The 22,534-nt window shown below is 45.2% G+C and overlaps 1 protein-coding gene across 2 annotated transcripts in view; it reads right to left on the bottom strand.

Moving 5' to 3' along the window:
- Positions 1-22,534, bottom strand: part of RBM6 (RNA binding motif protein 6) — a 57,746-nt gene that overhangs the window by 23,118 nt on the left and 12,094 nt on the right. For both annotated transcript variants that reach the window (XM_010389916.4, XM_019280400.3), the window contains one exon: positions 12,583-12,656. In XM_010389916.4, the coding sequence (XP_010388218.2) occupies positions 12,583-12,656 (74 nt within the window). The remainder of the gene's footprint in view (positions 1-12,582; positions 12,657-22,534) is intronic.

Here is a 22,534-nt window from a genome sequence, read left to right as displayed (position 1 = left end):
CTCTGAGAGCACCAAAACGGTGGGCACAGGCAAGCTCCCTATTACAGCTCAAGGAAGAGTAACAGTGATGTGCCACAGCTTGGGAAAACACACAATGTGCTCAGGACCTCACATGCTCAGGGGCCAGCTTTGGGCAGTAGGTGATATTAATAGCTTTTGCATTTCACCCTTTAAGGAGATTGCAACACATCTGAAAGTTTTCTTTGATCCAGTGAAGCCAAGTGGACTTTCACCTGCCACTCAAGGCCCTAATGCATCCCTGCCTGGCTAATGCTGACCTCTAGCTTCCCTCACTCCTCTGAAGAGGGCACCTCTGCAGATCAGCTTATAGGATCACTGGGAAAAAGGTGGAAATTTTAAAATGAAAGCCCTTCCTTTACAGCATGAAGGAGTCAGAAGAAGATTTCTAGAGTCCAGACAGTGAGGATCTGGGGACAACAGCTCAAGTAGGGACAAGTTCTGTGCTCTGGTGTTACTGGCTTCCACTCCACAGCTAAAGAGAAGCGTGGATGGTTAAGACCATATAACAGGCTAAGTGGAGGAAGCCATGCCTTTGAGTTTCTTTAACAGTTGGACTTGATCTTAAAGGCCTTTTCCAACCTAAATGATTCTAAGTCAAACACTTGCTTTCATGCTCAGAAAAGTATCAATCAGGTTGAATCCTCTATTGGAAAAATATATTTAAACTATCAAAACTTAAGAATATTTAAATATTTAGCATATTGAGTATCATGATTCATAGATGGCTCTAGGGAAGGGTCCGCATGGCTCTGCCTCATCAATATTCCTTGTCTTATCACGGGCTACTGCACGGACAACGTTTGAGTAACAGCTGCTTCACAGACTCCCCTCTCTCCCAACACAGGGGCTTCCCTTTCTCTCTCCAAAATGCTGCTCTACTGCCTGGAAATATTTTTCACTTTTTTTTTTTTTTAACATGGCCACCTTTTTCCTCAAAGGTCATCTCATCCCACCTCACTGTTAAACAATATAAAACTTAAGCACATTAGCACAATGCACTAATCCAGTCCAGGACCTTCCTGTGCACCTCCCTCAGGGATACTTTACCATTAGTAATGGCCATAAGGAAGCTGGGAAACAATGAGGAAACACCCAGCACCTTAATCATGGGTTTGAAGCACAAATATCAAAACCCTAAATCCCAGTGCAAAATCACGTTGGAAAAAAAGTTAGGCTGCAAAGCTCTGCCTCAAAGGGATAAATTTATTGCTGGAAAATTCAAGCAATTTAATTATGCATTTAAAGACCCATGCCCACGAACAAGCACATGTTCTTTCACTGGAGCATGTCCCTATGGGATTACACACCAATTCCAACACCTGCATAGTGAACAGGACTCAGGGTGTTCTGTGCAGCAGCAACTGTTTGCTAAAAACACACCAACTGTAATAGAGAAGGGTATGGTCCAGAGGCTCCTCCAGACACGCCTCCAAACTCCCTTCTCCGGCACTCGGAGCCTGCCCTGGCAGCACCTTCTCTGTAGCCAATGCTCAGGCAAGCTCCCTGCAGGACAGTCTCTCTGCTGAAAGCAAAAGACCCAAAAACCCTGGGAAGAGGAAGCACCTCTGACGAGAAGAGGGTTTTGCCCTTAGAGACATCATTTCTCAAGATCCCTAAATTCCCAGTAAATGACAAAAGTGGGTGTCTGATACTCACTCCCACAGGATAAAAGCCCTGCCCTTTGCCACCAGCAGTGCAACACTTAACCTGTGTCATCCCAATGATGATTCCCAGCACATCACTGTGACCTTGAGGTGGCCTGTCCAAAAGCTATATCCAGATCCTTAATGGTCCCACCTGGACAGAACCAGAAGGCACCTGGCCCACCTTCAGGCTGTCACCTGTACGGATTTCTGTGTCTGAGCAGGTGCTGCCTCCTGAGAGGTCTTCTTAGGAGCTGATTTGGAAAACAGCTGCTTCAAGCTCTTGGGTCAGTATTTGCCAAGAAACCTGGCACAGCATGAGAACAGTTACCCAAGCCCTTTGGAGGGTTTCCTTCCTTTGGAGGGTTTCTTTCCTTTGGAGGGAAATGATTTTTCCCTGCCAGCCTGGCTTGGGTGCAATGTAACACTAGTGGGTGTCACAGCTCCCTGTGGGACCCAGAACCTCCTCTTTGACAAGGCACTGAGGTTTAAAAGGTTCATTCAGGCAACTGCACTGCACAACAGAGGTAAATTCAGATCTTTCCTTCCTGGTCAGTTCCCAGAACTGCTGAAGAAAGGAATTCAGTGCCTTGTCAGGATGCAGAAGTAGACTCTCCAGGCGCCGAGGCTCTGGTGGCTGATCTCAGCTCTTTGGGAGAGTAGAGCCAGAGAGGTGAGTGTGCAGGACAGCAGTTCCTCTGATAACCCTGATACCAAGGAAGGAAAAGAACACAGATCCCTGTTGTGTCAGAAGTGCCTCAGCATGGCTAAATTCCTAAGGGATTGGGAAGGGGAAACAGCATGCACAGGTATCTCTTTAAACTGTCAGATAAGCTGCACAGTAGGGGGTGGCTCAGATATTGTCACTGGAACCCCCTGTGGGACTTTAATACCTCGGGATTTAATACCTGGTGGCTCAGGACAGAGACTGGCCTGTGCAGACTGAGGGCAGCCAGGCACAGGTACTGCCTGCAGCTCCCTGTGTGCTGCTCACCTCTCTGCAGCAAGCACTGGAGCACCAGAGAGGTGATGCTTTCAGCTGCTCCTCTTAGAACCAGATGGATCAATCATTTGCCTGTCATTAGAAGGTGTGTGTGAAACTTTCTGGAATTCACTTCTTACTTTTAGTGATGGGCCCAGTACACACTGGAAGGAAGAAAAAGAGATGAGCTGAGTTAATGGAATGGACAGAGAAGGCAGCAGTGACAGCAGACACGCACTGGTCCCACACGAACCAGGCACAGAACAACAGCTTGTCAGGGGAAAAAAAAAATCCACACCACCTCAGCACTCCTCTCCAGTGATATCACAGCTTGGGAAGAATCAATCAGGCTTTCAAAAATTTAAGGCTATAAACAGTAAAATACCTTAGTCATCATATCATTAATGTACAGCTTTGGACCATGAGAAAGCTTCTTAGTGAGACTTCTCAACCTGGTATTAAGTGTATGAAAATACAGCTTGGAATTCTTAAGACTTAAAATTACGTTCTCTGTTAACTCTGCTCCTGAGATCCTTGATGGAAAAGTACATCAAATGTTTGCTTGGGCTTTAAATGCCATCCTGGCTCAAATCTGGTTCATGAAGCCCATCTGAATATTGCTAATTTCCTGGTTAGACATGGACTGTACATCACAAAAAAACTAAGATTTCCCCTGTTGTCTATGAAAACAGGAGAAAATTACTTTCATTCTCTTGTTCTAAAGTCAGTTTCAGAGTTTTAAATACTTAAATCTCATGTTTACAGCTTTACAGCTTTGACCCTCATTAAAAATGTAATTCCTTACATGACAGACTTTATTTTAGACCCCTGTCCTTCAGAAGCTGTTTGTTCATTCTGTGGAAGGCATAAGTAACTGAACTTATAGGCGGCCTGAAGCCATGGAGATGCAGGAAGACACTTGGATGCAACATCTGGTAGCTGTCAACACATACACATGGTGCAACAGCACCACAAAATAAACCTTCAGGCAGAATGCTCCTTTACATCTGACAGCTTTTGTTCTGCAGAAGCCAGGAAGAACTTTCCACCTCCCTCCTGTGTCTCCTTGCACAAAACAGCTTCAAGATTTTCCCACACAGCCCTCTTCTGGGAGCAACTGTAGCCAGGATTCAGGAAGTTGGTCACACAGTGGTATCGAGGACATGCGAGTGGCTGTCCATTTCACATGTTCCCCAATACGATGGAAGAAGAAATTCCCCCCCTAATGGGAGAGGACTGGGGAAGCTGGTGCCTTTCCTCAGCAGTGCAGAGGGATTTGCCTGCCAGCACTCTCAGTGCTCTTCCACCTCATGTGTTTCCTGGTCCTGCACAGATGCAGAATGACAGCAAAGCTCCTGATCCCGTAGCACACAGTGTTTCTCGTGCTCTCCATAGGTATTAAAGCTTTAATAAGAGCCTAGAAAGTGCCCTGTGGCTTGCAGGGGAACGGGGTGGATAATAACTCTGTGTCCTCCTGTGTTAAATACCTGTTTCCTTGTTGCCTGTGATTGATGGATAATGACACAATAGCCCACTTAGGCGTGCCGCCCCCATTTTCCACTGTAATAATTTCATTTCTAGACAAGAACATTAACAACCCAGTTACAGTCAAATGGAAACAGAAATTCACAAATAAAAGTTGCTGACTGCCAGAGCTTTGATCTTGCATCTTCAAACTTGAATCTGAATTTGATATTTCACTCGTGCGAGTCTCACAACCCGAGCAGAAAACAGCAAAATTCAATGTACTCCTTTTGAATGAACCCCAATTCCAGGTAGCCAAACTTCCGTTATTTAAATTGAAAAGGTTCAATACAAACTCAGCTGGGAAGAAAACAGACTAAAATCCACATCTGAAGGGAATTCCAGCTCTCTCTCACTGTCAAAACCACAGATACACAAAAAACATACATAATTTCTACAGAAGGGTAGGCAGACCATCTCTTTGAAGAGAAGGAAACAGTGCTTCTGCCTTCCTCCTTAACACCAGGGAGTGTGCAGTTTGACATTTTTTTCCACCTTTAGAGTCAACCTTTTACGTTCCTGTTCCAGCAATCCAACACCAACAGTGCATCAAGTAACGGAAAAGCAATCACTGCTAGGATAGCACAAAAGCATGAACGAACAGTTCTGAGGCTGAAGCTCACAACGACGACTCATCAAGTGAAAATTGCAACATTTTGGTGTGCTCCCACTTATCAAAACAGTCCAGATGGAGTCCTAGCATTATAATTTGGCTCATATGCTTGTAAAACATATCTGGTGTTCCCCTCGACATTGCTGAATCGGGCTGAGGACTCCTTGGACTCAGCCCAACAATTTATGTCATCTCGTTCTCAGTGGCGGGTCTTGTGCAAACTATTATGGCAAAACCATGACAGAAAATGGTCTCACTCTGGAAATGAAAAGTTGTGGTTCATTCACTGAGATGTCCTGATTCATGTAAAGTGAACCGGTCCAGACATTTCCCCCTCACTGCCTGCCCATCTCCCTTAAGACACTCCAGTCGTATCATCAGCACCGTCCACTTCTAAGAGTCCAGAGGGAATTTCGGAGAGTGCAGCCACAGTTTGGTTAGTCACCAGCTTACTTAGAGGATGACTTCAAAAGCATCAAAGCAAATTAGTGGCATCAGTCCTACTACTTTCATATAGGAGCTTGATCAAGGGATTTTACATCCTAATCCAAAAATCTCCTTCAGACCATATACACAATCTATCAACTGCAGCACCACACAATCTATCCTGCACCTGATTTACCATGTTCCTTTGAAGCACTTTGAGGCTACAAGATACATACCTTCCAAATGGTTACACAGGGATATATTTAGAGTTTCTACAGATCTTCACAGAAAATCAACTAATGATGAATGCAAACCCTATAAAAAACATACAGTCTGTGAGAAAGAGCAGCCAGCAGTAAACCATTGTTCTTTAAGGTGAAACTGCACCTATGTGTAGCATCTATGAGTAAGATTTCCCCACTGGCACACAATTATTCCATTAACACATTAGGAGGAGAGGACCTGACAGCTACAGAGACAGGGTGCCATCTGTATCCTGCCCATGCATCCAAAGATTACTTCAAATCTTTCCTAGCTCAAGGCAAGATCTCACCTAGAAATGAATTCAAAGGATGAGTGTTCCAGATGCCTCTCACTCAGGAAAATGCTTTGCGTATTGAAAATGACCAAACCAAAGCTATTTCTTAGGGAATGCTCTGCCAATGAGTCCTCTAGAACACAACTTTAGCCGTATGGAAGGGGTAGAAGCAGACTTATCCATGGTACACACTGCACTTTGCATGCACAAGCAGGAAGTTTTCAAGTACCCCCATTTTTACAACATCAGTGCCGGGTATGACCAAAGGTCCAGCTGTCCCATGGTGGTTCCTCACTTTGAGCCACCAGTGCAGGGAGTATCCAACCTTTTCCTGCCCAGCAGCTGTGAGTGATGCAGCACCACCAGTACTGATAGATCACATCACATGGCCAATCAGAGAGGACTGGACACCTAACTTGTCACTCACTCACAAATTAAGTTATTTAAACAAATTTCAGGAAATCACAATTATTCCCTCCAGCTCCTGGCATTGTAAACAGAACATCTAACCCAACACAGAACAATTTGGTTAACAAGGCGTTTATAATCTATAGGAAAAAATGGTTATTTCAGAGTTACATCATCACACAGATTTGTAAATGTCAATGGGCAAAAAATTCCAACAAACTCATCACCAGAACAGAAATGCAGGGGCCAGAGGGAGAGCAGTTTCATTTTAGAGGAGGGTAGGGAGTGATGCTTTATGTGAAACAACCTATTTATACAGCAGCCCAAGCCAACCTCAGCACACAGAATAGATAATTCTGTAATATACAGCAATATTTGAGTCCTGAGATAACCCTGCTGGGCCACACATCCCCAGCAGCAACCAGAGATATTGCAGAAGTTCCACTTAAGCATGTGCTGCATGCTCCAGGCAGCTCACCCAGAAGCTGTCCGCTGGGACAATCCCATTCCAGAGCAGCAGCTCAGCAGCAGCAAACACATACAGTCCCCACCACATGGGTAAGGTGAGGCTGAAGGAAAAAGGAGGACAGGATTTTGGAATACGAGCAGGGAAGTGGAAGGACATGGCAAGCTGGGAATCACACAAGTAGAGCAAGAAGATGCAGCTTCACAACTCTTCTAGTGAAAAGTGAACTTATTTTAAAACACATTGGGTAGCATGATTTGCTTCTTGAGGCAAGGCAGGACAGAGCTGCCAAGAAGGAGGTTGTAGTTTTTTTATCTGGGTAGGGCTGGAGAAAACACATTGATGGGAAGCTACTATTGGCTGAAAGAAAGAGTGTGTGAAGTCTCTGGCAGAAGATCTCTTACAACCTTCTGTGCCAAAGGAAGAGGGACTAAGAGGATTCACACGGCTTGGAGAGCTGAGATGACACAAGATGTTGAGAAGACAGAAGAGAAAAAGGTCCAGAGAAATATTTTCAGTACTTTTTGGCAGTTACGTTTTACAACAAAAGCCACCTTTCTCTGCACATGGAAGGTCTCTGCAGCATGCAGAGATTAAGCCAAACAGGCAGTGCATTTATTACAGCTTCACTGCAGGATACACACATGTACACCCACGCACCCAGCCCTGTCACAGGTCACTGCAGGCAGATGTAACTGCTTCTTCACAGGCAAATGTCTGCCCAGCTCTAGGAGCTTCCCACTGCAGGCTTCCATACTAATCTCAAAAGCTTACAACTCCAGTTAAATGCCGGTATGATGCAGTGATTAGTGAGACACACAAGGGAATGAAAAAATTATTGACTCAACATGTCAAGCCTCTGTGATGTAAGAACAGGGTGAGCTCGTGACAAGGTCACACACTGAATCAGACACAAAAAAAACCCAAATCAGCTCTGCTGCCTGGAAATCCACTCATCCACTAGCCTGCGGAGAGAACTTTCCATATGTCAGGTGGCTCATAAAAATTCCTCCACAATGTGCATGTTTCCCAAACCATTAGGATGTTTACAGAAGAAACTGCCTAGGTATACAAGCCTTTCCCTCACTCCAAGTGGAAGACTCCAAAAGCTGATTCTAGAAATCCACACAGTCAAAAGCAGGACAGGCCTCATGGGGGTGAGGGAGAGCAGGGGAAAAAAGAGGTGTGCTAATGATACAACCTGAGCAAAATCCAATATGCAACAAGAGAAGCAAAGGTAATGTCAGCTATGAATCCAAGAAGGACAGATCAAAAAAAGCTGGCCATCTCCAGCACCCTTAGCCTAACACACAAATGGATTTCAGTGTATTTGTGGACATGCTGCCACCACCCTCAACTGCAGGTTAAAGCTAAAGAGATGGAGTAACATTGTCAAGTGAATAAATGATGGATACCAGACAGCCCATGAAAATGCATTTGAGGCAGGTGTCATCTTCCATTATAGGGGGAATCTGCCAGATTCTAGAAAAAAAAATGCCAGACTCCACAATTAGGCACATTCTACCAAAAGGAAAGCAATTATTTTTGATGCTTGGACACACATTTTCTCTTAAAAATTGTAACACACTCCTTGCATCAGAGGCTTCAATAAATACTCCAAGGCTACAGGTCACAGGAGAAGTTCCATTCTCAGGATAACCACATGTTCCTTCTCTATTTAATTAGGAAGCTACACAGAGTTGTGGCTTGTTACTGCAAATGTTTTCAGGACAGAAAGTCCTAAGCTTTGCTTGCTTGTCACAGCATCTTGTGGATTTTAACACCAACAGCTACAGTGAAAAGCCTGTGAAATCTGATCTGCACCAGAAGCTCTGTTCACACAGAATACAGAAAGGCACTGCAGTGAATGGATACAGGGGAATGGGCTCAGAGCTGGAGAAACACACAGTTGATGTTTCTAGTTGTACAGGAGTGGGACATGCTCAAGTGAGCACCCACAAAATCCAGTAGGAATCCCTCTTACCCTCTCCAGTAAAAAACAAGCAGGGAATGGAGATATTGCTGTGCTCAGCAAGCTGAACAGGGACAGCACTGCAGGGAAACTGCTCTGACATGTGCTGGTCTCAGTGCAGGAAGGCATAAGAGCAGGTCTTGAACAACCACTCCAGCACACGCCTGGAGACCTGCACACTAATTTACAGTGTATGAATTCCTACAAGTTCATGTTATAGCTCTCCTCTTGTCCTCTTTCTTAAGAAACAGGAGGAAAGGATTACAAAGTTGTTAGTTACTAGCAACAAAAGCTAGGAAATATTCATGCAGCCACTGTTGCTAAGTTTGAGGCCTAAGAGGATTTGCCGACAATACTACAGAGTCAGTTGAGACAAACCATTTGCTCCTGAGCTTAAAAAACCCCTCTTGCTTCCATATGTATAACAACCAGCTCCATCTCAGTGAAAACAGTAAAATATGCAAGCAGCAGAGACAGGCTCCCTCCATTTCTCCTCCTCCTGCCTTTATGACACACAACAGTACACAAAGGGTACTTCATTTCCCACCTGATTTTCTCACACCAAGTAACATGCTTGTTATGTCTGTTCTCTTCTACACATGAAGGAGGAATGCAAAAAGATCCCATGCCTACAGAGAAGAGCAGCCATGGGATGTATTCCCAAAGTTTCTTCCAAGAAGCCAACCTGGTGCCCTCAGACAGGAACACTACTACACCAGGGGCTACGCCAAAGAAACACCGAATGCCACACCACACCCTTTCAAAAATGAGAATAAAGAAGGGAAAAATTATTTAGGAGAAATCATGTGACTTAGCAGACAGAACCCCCGCTTTCCATTCAAAATAACTTTCTCCCCAACAGAAAAGCAGCTCCTCACAGACAGAAAAGAGGTCTCACACAACTTAAGTGACAGCCACTGTGAAACAAAAGGCCACCAGGAGCATCACCAACCATGAGGCTGCTACAAGGGCTGGACCCAGGCTCTGCACAACAAATCCACAGCTCATCTGCCCTGCCGGGGCAGAGCCCCCCAAAGCCAGTGGGAGAGCCAGCACCTGGCACCTCACTCACCCAGCCCTGTGCCCAGCACCTCCACACTGGGAATAAAAGAGACCCAGCACCTTTCATGCATATTAGGTGGGACCTTGGCACTAGAGTAAGTTGCCAATGCAACAATTAACAAGTCAAAGCAATTATTAAGGGGCTTGTTGTCATTACTTTAGCTGTGGCAGTTAATACATATGGAATAAAATGCTCCTGCAAAATTAGGGCAACACAGAAGATGGGTGTTCCCTTATCACAATATATGTAACAGAAAAGCCCCCTCAAATCTCAGCAGTCACATACACATGCTAAGATTTCCTGAATGGAGGGAGTTGAACCTGGTAAATCTGTAGTTTGCAAATCTGGCAATGATCTTAAGTGGGTGCTGGTGTGTGTCAAGTAAAAGAAAGGGATTTCACAATATCAGAATTATACAATATAGGGATGTAGCAAATTGTTCTTCAGGCAGGGGCAGTTCAACAGGCATTAAGCAGCATCAAAAATGCTGGTTTTGCACAAGCTATTTATTCCCAGCCTGCAGATGCCTGAGAAAGAGGCAGGTTGACTAGTGAGGGACCAGCATGTCACTTGCTATTTATGTTCTCACAAGTGACTGAATTTGACAGGGACAGTTGATAACCTTCTGAAAATAACTGAACTATCAAAGAATCTGTGTCTTAGCTAACACAGGTTTTTGGTTTTGCAGCTTGCAAAAATGCAGACTCTCAGTCTAAGGAGATGATCTTGCAACTCTGCCCTGGAATTCATTGAAGTGAAATATCTGTTCTCTAGGGACAATTCGTAACTCCCTTTCTGAAGATCTCTATTTGTCTCTTACTGAGAATTTAAAAGTCACCTATTTCCCTTGCAGTATGTCAGGTACAAATCTTGTTAGGTTTTTTTATTTAGGTAATTAGAAGGGGTCTTTTTCATGTTCAATCAAAAGCAGATTAGACAAATTAATCTATATGGGGCAATCCAGAAGTTACAGCTCTCCTGACCAAATGCATATAGCTTGGGTCATCCCAAACCCCACATTTCTAACTTCATTAGTTACTAACTACTGTAGGTCTACTAAAGTATGATGAAGATAGGCATATGGAGGCTTGGGAGATGATCCCTTCCAAGTACTCCATCTTCCAGCTTTCCTCTGCACACACACAGAGCCAGGTATAGCAGGAAGAAAACTGCAAGACTTTCATACCCTGTCTGTTTTTAGCACATGCCAGGTGTGCATGGCTGGGACGTCAACTCCTGTCGCTAGGAGGGCTCTGGCAGCACCCTGCCTGAGTTTTGGAAGGGAGCCACAGGAAAACATTCCCCAGCCTGAATGGCTGCTGTAAGGGCTGCTGGGGAGGTCAGTGTAAGCAGCAGTGGAACACCAGCCAGAGCTTCTTCCCATGCATGTGTGTGCAGTGATTTACTGGGCACCTGCAGGCACTCAATTCAGTTTAAGGATTGGTGCCTACAGGCTCTCTGCTGTAGCACTGGACCAAACCTGATCAAGTCAAAACACCTGCCCAATTCTATATACTCCAAATGGGAGAAAGGGCAGAGCAGGCATCAACAATCAGAACCAGAGGGATTCCAAAATTCCCAGATACTTGGAAATTGCTCTTGCGTAGGAAGACGTTATTTCATGTGAGAGAATATGGAGAGGCATTTGGTTAAAAGGAGTGTCATCTATAATTATAGATTCCCCAATGACAACAAAATAAATTGGGAATTGTAGAAACACTGAAGGGGAAATAAAAGTTGTCACTGATGGTAAAAGTAATAATTAATTCTGGAGCCTTCTCTCTCTCTGCTCCTCTACACCACCTCGGTGGGAATGTGCCAGGCTCTTTCCCAGCAACAGAATTATTTCTGTAAAACATTTTTGTAAGTTGCAATACCTCTGTAACTGAAAATAGAGGCAAATGCGAGCGCTTAGTGGGACCTTTGAAACCCCAGCTGTGAAGACTCATTAACTGTAAGTACATTTTTGCAGATGCACAGCTCTGAATCTGACTCATAACTCTCCTCCCATGACAGCAAGACCCAGGATTCAGGTAAAAAGGCTTATGATAATTGATATGGATTCTTACTCAGGCAAATTAGGAGGCAGAAAGCAGCAAAGAGGAGACTTAAGGGATATGGTGAAGGAAGAGGGATCAGTCGTTTAGTTGGCTCTGTTGAGGGATCCATCACTTGTGGTTCCGAGGCACAAGGAGGGCAGTGTGAGATGGGAATCTATGTTTTATGTAACAAATTTTATGCATCTTGCTCTTGTATCGTGGACAACAGCTCTAGCTTCAAATACCAGCTCAGAAAAAAGGCCCCTCTTGAATAGTTACTGAGGATTTCAGTCATTTTGTCCTTTAAGGGCTGGAAATGTTCAGGTTTACCAGGCTCAACTGTACATAGGGTAGTCCTTGTGTCTGCAGCTCCGGGTTGCCAAAGGACAGGATAGATATGGGGGAGATGCATAATTAAGCATCTCTCCCACACGTAAGGCATATGGCAAAGTGGAGCACTCCAGTCACAGTTGACTCAGAGCTGCACACGAGGGTACGCACCTACAGTCACATGTGCATGTGTGTGCACGAACAGCCGGGGGAAGCATTTACTGCCAGCACAGCTCTTCCCGACTGCATTTCAGTGAGTACAAAAACAGCAGGGTCAAAACCTGCATTAGGAGTCTGTCAGCCACCAGCCTCTGACTCCAGCCAGTGTGCTGACACACACCAGGGAGGAGGGCAGACCACTTGGTGTCCAGCAGCTCTTTCCCACTGGCATTTCTAAGCCTGATACAAGACTCTGGTAACAGCAACATTTAAACCGTAGTGTTGTGTATTATGCAAGAACAGCTCTTCCTTCACAAAAACCTCATTGGCTTTCCACCACCCCACCAAAAAAAAAAATTAAAAATCTTCTAGCAGCATTGACCGAATTGTAAAGCAACCTGGTTGGCTTCCATGCATCCGATGGCCTCTTCCAAGAGTGAAAACTCCACGCAGACATAGCCATAGTCGTAACCTGGGGACAGCATTTAAATACAGACGGGAGTCATGTTAGTGCCTTGTCATAAAGAAAGCCACATTAAATATTCAATTTCCCTTTCCCTCCAATGACAAGCCCTCTAACCACCACCCCTCTACTTCAGAATGAAAAAGAAAGAAACCAGGGACTAGCTGGATGATGATTAACTGTGCAGTTTACCATGAATGTTAATAGTACAGTGTTCCCACTTTCCCTTACACAACCCAGTGACAGTCACACTCTTTCTTAGGGCAAGAAATAATTGGTTTGCTGTTTGCTTTTTTTTAAGTCATGGTGACTTTCCATTGCCAGTTTCACATTTTGTGCTACCTTGGAGGCAGCACTCTCTAAAGTAAGTGTTGATAAATCATTTCCAAGTACCTTGCTGCAGATGTATTTTACACGAATAGCCAGCATTTTAATTGGGCAATATTTCAGAAAGAACTAACGCAATTCCTTTGCCTTTGCTATTTTTCTTTCAACACCTGCTTACTTTTTGAAGTCCAATCCCTTGCATTATGAAAAAGTACAGCTGAGCAGGAATGAGAACTCCAACTTTCTCATTTTGGTATAGATGTCATTGCACACATAACAAGAGGGTGTGGAAGCTTTTAAGTTTAGATCCAAGAAACTAGAGAGCCTTTACTCCTCTCTCTCCTCGGAAAGCTGTCATCTCAGTCACGGCAGAATGGACCCACTGATTTAACTGTACTCCAGTCACCTGCACTGAAATATTATGTCCCAAAGTGCAGAGTGAACACTACAGAATCTAAGACCAACTCAAGATCCATCCCTGATGGTGAAACTATATCCAAGAACTGGAGCGCTGAGGAACAACCTAAAGTCACAGCCTCACTCTTCACACATCAAGGCCACCACACTCCAAAACAGTACTTTCCAGATGATCATGGGCTGAGGTGCTCCTACATGGGCACAAGAAGTGAGAGGGCTTGGCTCCCTCCTCCTGCTGCCCTTTAGGCTGGTTTGGAGTGAGAGGAAAGCTGGTCTGCACGTGATTTGTGCCATTTTAGGCACCTAGCTGTCCTGGTGAAGAGCTCGTCTTCCCTCCTACTAAAGATGCACATCTCAGCTCTGGTATCTTCAAACCAGGTACATGCATCTGGCTCCTACTGCTTCAGCCCCTCACCTTCCACAGGAAGGTAACTGCATGCATGCTTCCCTCAGGCAAGTCATTCCAGCCTTCTGGAAAACAGCTCCCATCTCCCTCAAGCCAATGCCTAAGAACATTTGCTGCACTCTCTAGTTTTTCCTTCTCTGTCACTTTACCATTTTGGTAGTTTACCACATCAAAGACAGGACCACACAAAACTATTTCACCATCAAACCCTACTGATTTTCTTTATCTTTTTTTTTTTAATTATTCTGGAAGCTCTTTGCACGCTGTTCTAACAACACAATCCTGACTTTGCACCTTTGCCTTTAATAACAAGACTCCAATTTGAATCTAGCCCTCTTCCACCTCACAGAGGAATTTATTCCCCTTTCCCATATTATTTTAGTCAACATAATTATGCTAAAGGGAAATTTATCAATCTGTGTGCTTTTCAGCTCAGTGGAAGATGCAGTCCAGCAGCACAACATCTGTGGTGGAAGGCAGCTAAAGCCACTTGACACTCTTACATCAAGTGGGCACCCGGAATGAGAGGTGTGGTTTCAGCTGGCGGGATTGACAGAACCAAACTGATCCAGCTGTTCCCATAGCATCCATTCTGCTCTGCAGCACAGCCACACCGGATCACATTTTGAAAATGAAGGAGAACTCCTCTCTGCAGAAGGCAGCTGCTCTCCAGAAGCAGTGCTGCCCCTTGCTGGGAGACTGCTCTGCATTCCGGGCAGACACCTCTGCTACTCCATGCACAGTGTGCAGCCTCACGTGGTACATTTTAAAGCCTTACTCAAATCCAGAACTCTCGAGTCACTTCTTTCCCTTCTGTTTAGAAAAGGGCTGCATGAATGATATTTGTCAGCCCATAAGGCTCCTGATTCCCCTTCAGAGAGGATTTTTGAAAGCTGCTGTAATCAGCAAGGCAAGATCAGAGCCCTATCTTACTTTCATGTGTAAGAGATCTCGTGAGAGACACAAAGCAAGATTGCAGAAGTTTTCATTCTATTTGCTCTGCAATAAGAGGACGTTTACATCCCAGTCCTCATGAAGGGAATGAGTAGTTTAGACATGGATTTAATCCAGCATGACACAACTGAGAGCACAAGGCTGAATGTTATATGGAGATACGAAAACTCAGACGCTCGGAGGAATATACGCCAGAAGACCATTCCAAGCATTACATGGAGACAGTTAAGGGGAAGCCCAGCACATTTCTCCTTCTGCACTTTCCCCACCTCTGCTCTCCCCCACCGAACTCATAAACATAGCAGCAATAACATGTACAAAAACAATAACCATGGCCCCATATCCTGCCAAAATGCAGCTCCAGGCCAGACATTCAGCTCTTGTGGTCGGCTCACAGAGGGACGCAGCGTTCTGGAATTCACTACAAGCTGTCCTTGAACAGACAGCACCAAAGTAGTGATGCAGGAAGAGAGCAGCCTGGAGCCACTTGCTGAAAACCACTGCTTAAGATGTGTGGGGGCTTGACACTTTTCCCCTCCCCCAGATCCAGAGCTTTGCATGGATCTGACAAGCACGCTCAGGATGTGAGAACTACGGAGTAACATCAGCCTTGGGCGGCACACCACCCCTGCTCTGCCCCCCTGCCCCCAGCTCCTCCACAGCATCCTTCCATTTTACACCATGGCAGGGAGGTGACTGAAATGGAAGCCTGTGGAACAGTGGCACCACACCTTCAAAACACAACAGCAGCTGATTTTTTCACCATCTGCAATAATCACATTACCCAGAGAACACCACTTGAAACAAAACCAAGTGGCTCAAGGCTGGTTCTTAAGGGGGAGCAACTACAGAGGCTCCTGCCACCAACCATTGTGCCTCTTCCCTGCCTCCTCCATAGGGCTGGTCCAGCTCTGTGTGGCAGCTGCTGACTTGGATATTTTTGTTTCCGAAACCTTCACACAGTCTGCCTGTCACAACGCCAACAATTTAGGTGCTGTTACCAGAGGCAGGAATTGGGATTTTGATGGAGGGATAGGGCCAGGCACCTAATGGCAAGAACTGGTTCCATAGGCAGTGCTCCCCTGTAAGTGAAAGCTCTCAGGACACTCTCTGGTATTCTTCAGGTCATAGCAGTAAAACCAAAGCAATCAAACCAGCAAAGCAAAACCACTGCTGAAGAACAGCATGGTGTTTTTTGACTCAAAGAGGCCTAACTTCACATGCAAGGTTTCACATGAAGATATAAATCCTGGTATCTTCACCTACTGATTAGTACAATACTACACTTCCAGGATCCACAAGAAATTAGAATGGAGTAATGATTTGCAGAAGTATATATGATCAACATAGACTCTGTCAAAAAGGAAAGAAATCTTTGTGTGGTATTTTCCCCACACAACCTCTGAGCATGCTGCAGCACAGCTACACTGTCCAAATGATCTTTCCAACAGGAACACTTGAACTCGCCCAGATTTTGGCCCTAGCACAGCCATAAAACATGCATGTCCTCATCTCCCCCCATGTTTTAGGTCAACTGTGCAAAAGGACTCTTGTACCTTATTTAGCTACTTCCTTTCAGCTGTGCAAGCCTACAGTACCACAGGCTGTGTACGACGGATGAAATCAGAACGCAAGGACAGCATGCACATAGATTTCAGAGGACTTCTGCTTTCCCTTAAGTGCTTCTATGTATACACAATCCTTTACGGATGCTCCCAAAGCATGCTCGGCTGTCTTCTGCATTGAAAATGGCACAAACTCTTAATACTTAGGAGTAAGGACACATTTAGAGCTCCAGGAAGCTGCTCTGCAAGCATTGGAATAAGGAACATTCTGCCTCTGAAAAAGACATGTTTTAGCAAAGCGAGTTTTGACAGCAAATGGAGGGTCCCTGCTAGCATGCAATAGTTTGGCTAAAAATCCTGAAAGCCTGCCTTAAAATTACTGTTCTTTGGCTTCAGATATAGAGATCAAAGACTTGGGATTTAAAATAAGTCCTGTCTCTATACAGACACAGTTTCTTCTGAACAACTGACACATAGTAATGTGTTACTGCACCATAGTTTGTTATATCAAAGATCTAAATAAAGGAAAACCATAATGTTGTTCTCAGAGGGGCTGTAAGCAGTGTGAAGACAAAAAAATATCTCTAGAGTTTTAGAAGACCAAACGAAAAAATCCTGTAGTGACAGCAGCCCTGTCTGTGCCAAAGCAAAGATAGTTTTGGAAAGAAGAAAGGATGGCAACATGACAAAGGCATCCAATCCAAGAGGCGATTCAGCTTCTTGATTCTAGGAATGAGCGTGCAGTCAGTCGTGCTCCTGCACAACCCCAGCAAGCTTAAGGCATTAGGTCACCTCATGTCCATGGAGAACCATCACCTGCCTCTGCAAAAACAACTGTGACAAACCCCTGGCTGCTCTGGTGCAATACAAAGATATTCCCTCTCCTCTGCGATGGGAAGAAGATGGTCTCCCATTAAAGTAACTCCATGTAACAGCTCACCAAAGGACACTACACTTGGCAGAGCAGGGTGCAGCTGAGGAAATCCTCCACAGAGCTTCACCCATGCTAGAGAAGAAAGTTCTGTTGCTCCAAGGGCAACTACAGCATGTAGTATGGATTATGAAGAATTTCTATATCCCTGAAGGAATCTGCAGTCTCACACACTGACCTTTGTGGAGCTCAGGTAATGGAGACAGGGATTGTGCACCCTGTTCTCAGAGAATCTGCCATTCCGTGGTTGAAAGGAAGATCTACCTCATGAGTGGGAGATTTTGGCAATGTGCCCATGACTCCATGCACAAGATTTGCCTGTTTCCTCCAAGGAAAGATGTGGATGTAGGTCATCCATGCCACAGTGAATACCTCATCACAAGAAAATGCTGGAGAACACAGGGCTTTCTCTGGATCTCTGTGCTATTACACTGGACTACTATTAGGAGGCTCAAAGCTTCCAAGAAAACAGGAGCTCCTGGACATGCTCAGGAGTGGCTGTACCTGTGCTTACCCAGCAGGCACTGCCTTTGCAGTGAGGATGGGCACCAGAGTAGTGCCTTCTATGGTGGGCAGAGGAAAGTCCAACCAGTCTGAAAAGCTGGAGGGCACCCCCACAGTATGGCAGAGACGGCGGCAATCTATCTATGCTACCACAGAAGCCAAAATCATGAGCTCTCTCAATACCAGCTGGTAGATTCTGAGCATCCATAAATTTGTCAGATCTCTTTACTGCACAGATAAATTGGTCTTCAGAGCTACTAAAGCTGAAGAGCTGTACTAGAATAAACAGGACAATCTGCAACAAGCCATATCCCCAATTCCTTTCAAAGGCTGAGCATTTACAAGCCCCACCTGCTGCTGGGAAAAGGCCTGTCACTTCCTGCTGTCCCTCTGTGTAAAGAAGTACACTCTTACACACTCATTCATGACAGAGAACAGCACTGAAACCACAGGAAATGAAACAGAGCTGTACTCTGAAAGATACAGCACTACAGTCCATCCTCCTCCCTCCATCCTGGAGAACAAGACACAGAAAGGACCTGCCTGAGACACCCTCAAAGGCAGACACTGGCAGCTCCATAAACTACAGGAACTACTACAGTCAGAGCCCCAAACGGCTGTCCAACATTCATAAAGGAGGATAGTTTATACACCAGCACAAAGGAGAGGAGAGAAAAAACCCCAATGCTAAGATTGTACACACTGTAGTTTTATTAAAGACAAAGTATCGCAGCATTATGTTTGTACAGAAACCTGGAATCTGAGGAAGGCTGGAGATTTCACTGAACTCCATGAGAGAGGACTGTAAGCTGCATACCTGGGAAGGTGTTCCATCCAGGAAGTTGGTTTTAAAATGCTGATAACGTGAACCTGGTCTCCAGGATATATGACTTGTCATCTTAGCACAAGGCAATCAAGGTAGTGTCAGTACACTGTGCAGAGCCATGAAGTTTTGCTCCAGAGATGCAAAAGGAATGAGCATCTTTGTAAAAATGGATTCTGCATGTCAAAAAGGCTGTGAGCATGTTTTATGGATAGATGTGTTCATTGCCTTTTCGGAATAGGCTTATAACCCTGAACCAAGGTTGATCACTACCACAAACACTGACTTAGGCCAGATTTGTACTTCCTATTTCCTAAGCCACCACATCACAAATGAGGAAAGAGGAGCAAGAACACCTTTTGCTTCCAAGAAACAATGCACCAGTGCCCTGAAACCAAGCAAGGCAAGCTAAAAGCCTACTGCCCACACAGCTGGGAAAAGTGGCAAGGACTGCTGTTGATGCCATGGACTAATTCCAGCTAAGTGTATTTTTTGGTTCTTGGCAGGGTATTCTGGCTACAAACTAGAATCAATTGGTTCAGGCAGATCAGTGCTGAAGATATTTCCACAAGTCCTGGCAGGTGAGCCCAGCAGTCTGCAGAACTCTGCTGATGACAGGAGGATCTGACCACACCTCAAGGGGAAACTCCTCGTGTGCTACAGCATCTCATGAGCTCAGGGACAGTCACCTCAGCTCTTAGCAAGTGTCTGAGGTGTGCATGCCTGAGTCATGGCTGATGCAGCAGAGTGGGCCACACAACCTTCACTGTGCAGAGCACTAAGCACAGCAACAGGAGATTATTCGTCCTATTGTGCATCAGCACCAGCCTTGATGGTGAGCCAAGCTGTCCTCCGTATAATTAGCACAACAGGCCAGATGCCCTCTGCACCACAGCATGTGCTAGAGACATCCCACAGCAACCCACAGTGTGCTCTTTGTACCAAACCCAAGAATCTAAGTTCTTGTGGGACCTAGTCCTCATCTTACTCCAGCGGGTTGGTGCCAAGCCCTCTGTATGGGGAAACCACTAGCTGGCCACAAATCCACCCTTCAGAGAGGTTTCCCCAAGGGGACTGCATCACTCCAGAAAGGAAACAAAATGGTTTCTGTTTGGCACAGTTCCAGAAACACTCTCTACCCCTGCAGAGGAGCAGCTCACCCCTCCAGTCCTACCTAAGGCTGGGAGCTGCAGCATGATGGCACCTGTGGCAGGAGCAGCATCTTGCCAGCTTTTCTGGCCTCCAAGAGCAGCCCTACCCAAACACCACCCACAGGAAGGAAGATAAAACCCTGTTATATGTGGGCCTGACAAATGCACAGCCACATCCGCCTCAAGGGAAAGGAGATCTCACTGCCTTGGAATGCACTCCAGCCATGGAAAATGGAGAACTTACCCCTACTGTGGAGAGGTGCACCAATTAAAAAAAAAAAAAACCAACCAAAAAAAACCAGCACCAATTTTTCCATCATGAGCTGGAAACTTCTGGACCCTTAGATTATGAGTTTTAGCAACATATAACACTGAAAAATACGATTTAGAATTCCAGAGGCTTCCTGATATATTCCTGAAACCAATGATTCACTGTTGTGATATACAAGATAGACTGCGCTTGGAGGGGGAAAAAAAAGCAGCACCTTTTAAAGATTTATCTAAGGGGCTTATTAATATTTAACAGGGCACCAATGCGGCAGAGCTTAGAGAGAACAAGCAAGATAATCCAGTTTCTTGTATGACTCGGCCAAGGCAATTTTAAGTTTAACACAGGGAGGCATAAGGGGAGCAGCTCCAAGCACCACATAATGGGCTGGTCTGGAGAAATTAAACAGAACATGAATGCTAGGGCAAGAAGGTGGCTGAGCAAGCAATAAAAAACACTTCGTGGCAATAACACTTGCTAAAACAAAAGCTTTTTAAAATGGAGCAGGCAGCTGCCATAAAGCAGCTCATGTTTTTAGGTGGCACTACATTTCTTGGGTGTTCCTCCACCACAGGAAGAAGCCTGTCCTTTAGCATCAGTCCCCTGTATCCATGTGGACACTGCTCTGGCCCAAGCATTACTGCTGTTCAGGAAGCTTCTACCTGCCCCAGGCATTCCAGTTCCATGGGTGCTTTGCTCCTCAGGGGTGCCATATTGTGTTCCCACATCCCCACCCAGGGTTCAAAAGTGAGTATTTGGAAGGGTCAGAATAGGGTTAAAAAACCCAAATCTCACAGTTTCTGAAGTGCTGCACTAATTTAGAGAGCACATAAAGGGGCTGGGGTAGATCTCACTGCTCCTGCTGACTGGAATCCAGCTCACCTGGTCCCTCCAGAGCTCCTCCCTGCCATGCTGCTTTCCACCCCAGTGAGAGTGTCCATTCTCCATCAGGCTCTCCCAGCCCAGCAAAAATTCCTCTCAGTTCCCCAGATGGGCTTATGGAATGAACTAGATAAGTCTCATGGGCTGCCAGCCATTTCTCAGGCTTACTTTCCCTGAACAGCTTTCACAGCTGCTGGTACCAACACTAACAGGAATCCTGGTTGGAAAACACATGTTCCAAGCTTGTTCCGCTGCACGCCGCATCCAGAAGAACAATCTGAACAGAAGGCTCAGAGTGTGCTCCGTGCTTTCACTCATTACTTTGGACACCACTGCAGTGTCTTTTAAGATAAGCAGCCCTTTAACATAAGGCTGTCTCCACGTGCTTCCTTCTCCAGGGCACACGTGTGGCTCAGCCAATGTTCTGTGCATATCAGACCCTCAAGATGAGATCTCAGGCTTATGTCTGACATTAGTCAGGGAAGTAGCAATAAAGCCTGATGAGAATCAGGCAGGAGGTAAGTTTAAAATATGATCAAAATCAAAACGAGGGCAAGGTGTGTTCATGTTAGACTCCTCAAAGGTCAAAAGGCATCAGCTTCAAGTCCCTGGCAGTCAGCACCGAGGCAGGAGCACAGACAGTAACAGGAGGACAGACCCCACGCCATGAGCAGCTGGTGCTGTCACACACTGCACTAACACCTCCACAGAGGGGACACCACAGTATAAAGCCACATGAAAGCCCTGAGCCCAATAAGAAGACATAAGCACCTTCAGATGAGATAGGGGAGCTCACAACCCCTTCCCAGAGAGCTGCTGACAAGTCATCACCGCAAGCATCTACGGGATCAGCAGGACATCCATGCGCTGCCTCTCCACACAAGGCTCCAGGACATACTGCACACCAAAGCAGCTGATGGTCTTTGAGAAGGCTCCACGGTCACCTCAAGGTTTGTTCTTTGCAAAGGTTAATTGGACAGACATGACCAAACACGCTTGAGAAGGCAAGCTGAAAGATTTAATACAGTTATTTCTGCCAAGGCTTACGCATCACACTGGAAGAAGCCCTCTTCCCCCCAAAAATGGATTTGGCACTTTCAGTCTGAACATACAGGCATCGGCTCAAAAATCTAACTGACGGAAATTATAAGTTAATGTCTTTTAGGGTAATACTATAAAGTCTGACTTTGACATTTTATCATTGTAAATATCTGCCTCTTTGATTTAAATAGAATTACTATGCCACTTCTTAAGGTCTCTCCTTTCACTGCCTTGTTTAAAATCTAGCCACCATTTCAGTTTGTGGGCTTCAGAGACAAAATAATCTAAAGAATCAACAGCTTGAATGCATACCAAAATCACACCAGGTATATTAAGAACAGTGTTCCATTCTCAGCACAGCCTTCAGTGAAAATAGACTTTCCTTCGCACATACACAGTATGTAAAAAAAAGGGGCTTTATAAAGAAATTGAGCTGCTTTTTCCAAGAAAAATCAACCACATATTTTTCCCCAAACTAGAAAGAGTCTTGTGAAAGATCATACAGTGGAATCATTACATTGAAGCTGCTGAGATAAGCTTTATGATAAGCGTTATCTTTTTGAGAAACCTCACTTATTTTGAGTTAATTGTGTGTTATTTGTTACGGCTGTTATTGTT

The sequence above is a fragment of the Corvus cornix genome, chromosome 12 (genome assembly GCF_000738735.6).
Source record: "Corvus cornix cornix isolate S_Up_H32 chromosome 12, ASM73873v5, whole genome shotgun sequence".
Classification (NCBI taxonomy): Eukaryota; Metazoa; Chordata; class Aves; order Passeriformes; family Corvidae; genus Corvus; species Corvus cornix.
The sequence above is the reverse complement of the archived record's forward strand: the minus strand, read 5'-3'. Positions and strand labels throughout refer to the sequence as shown.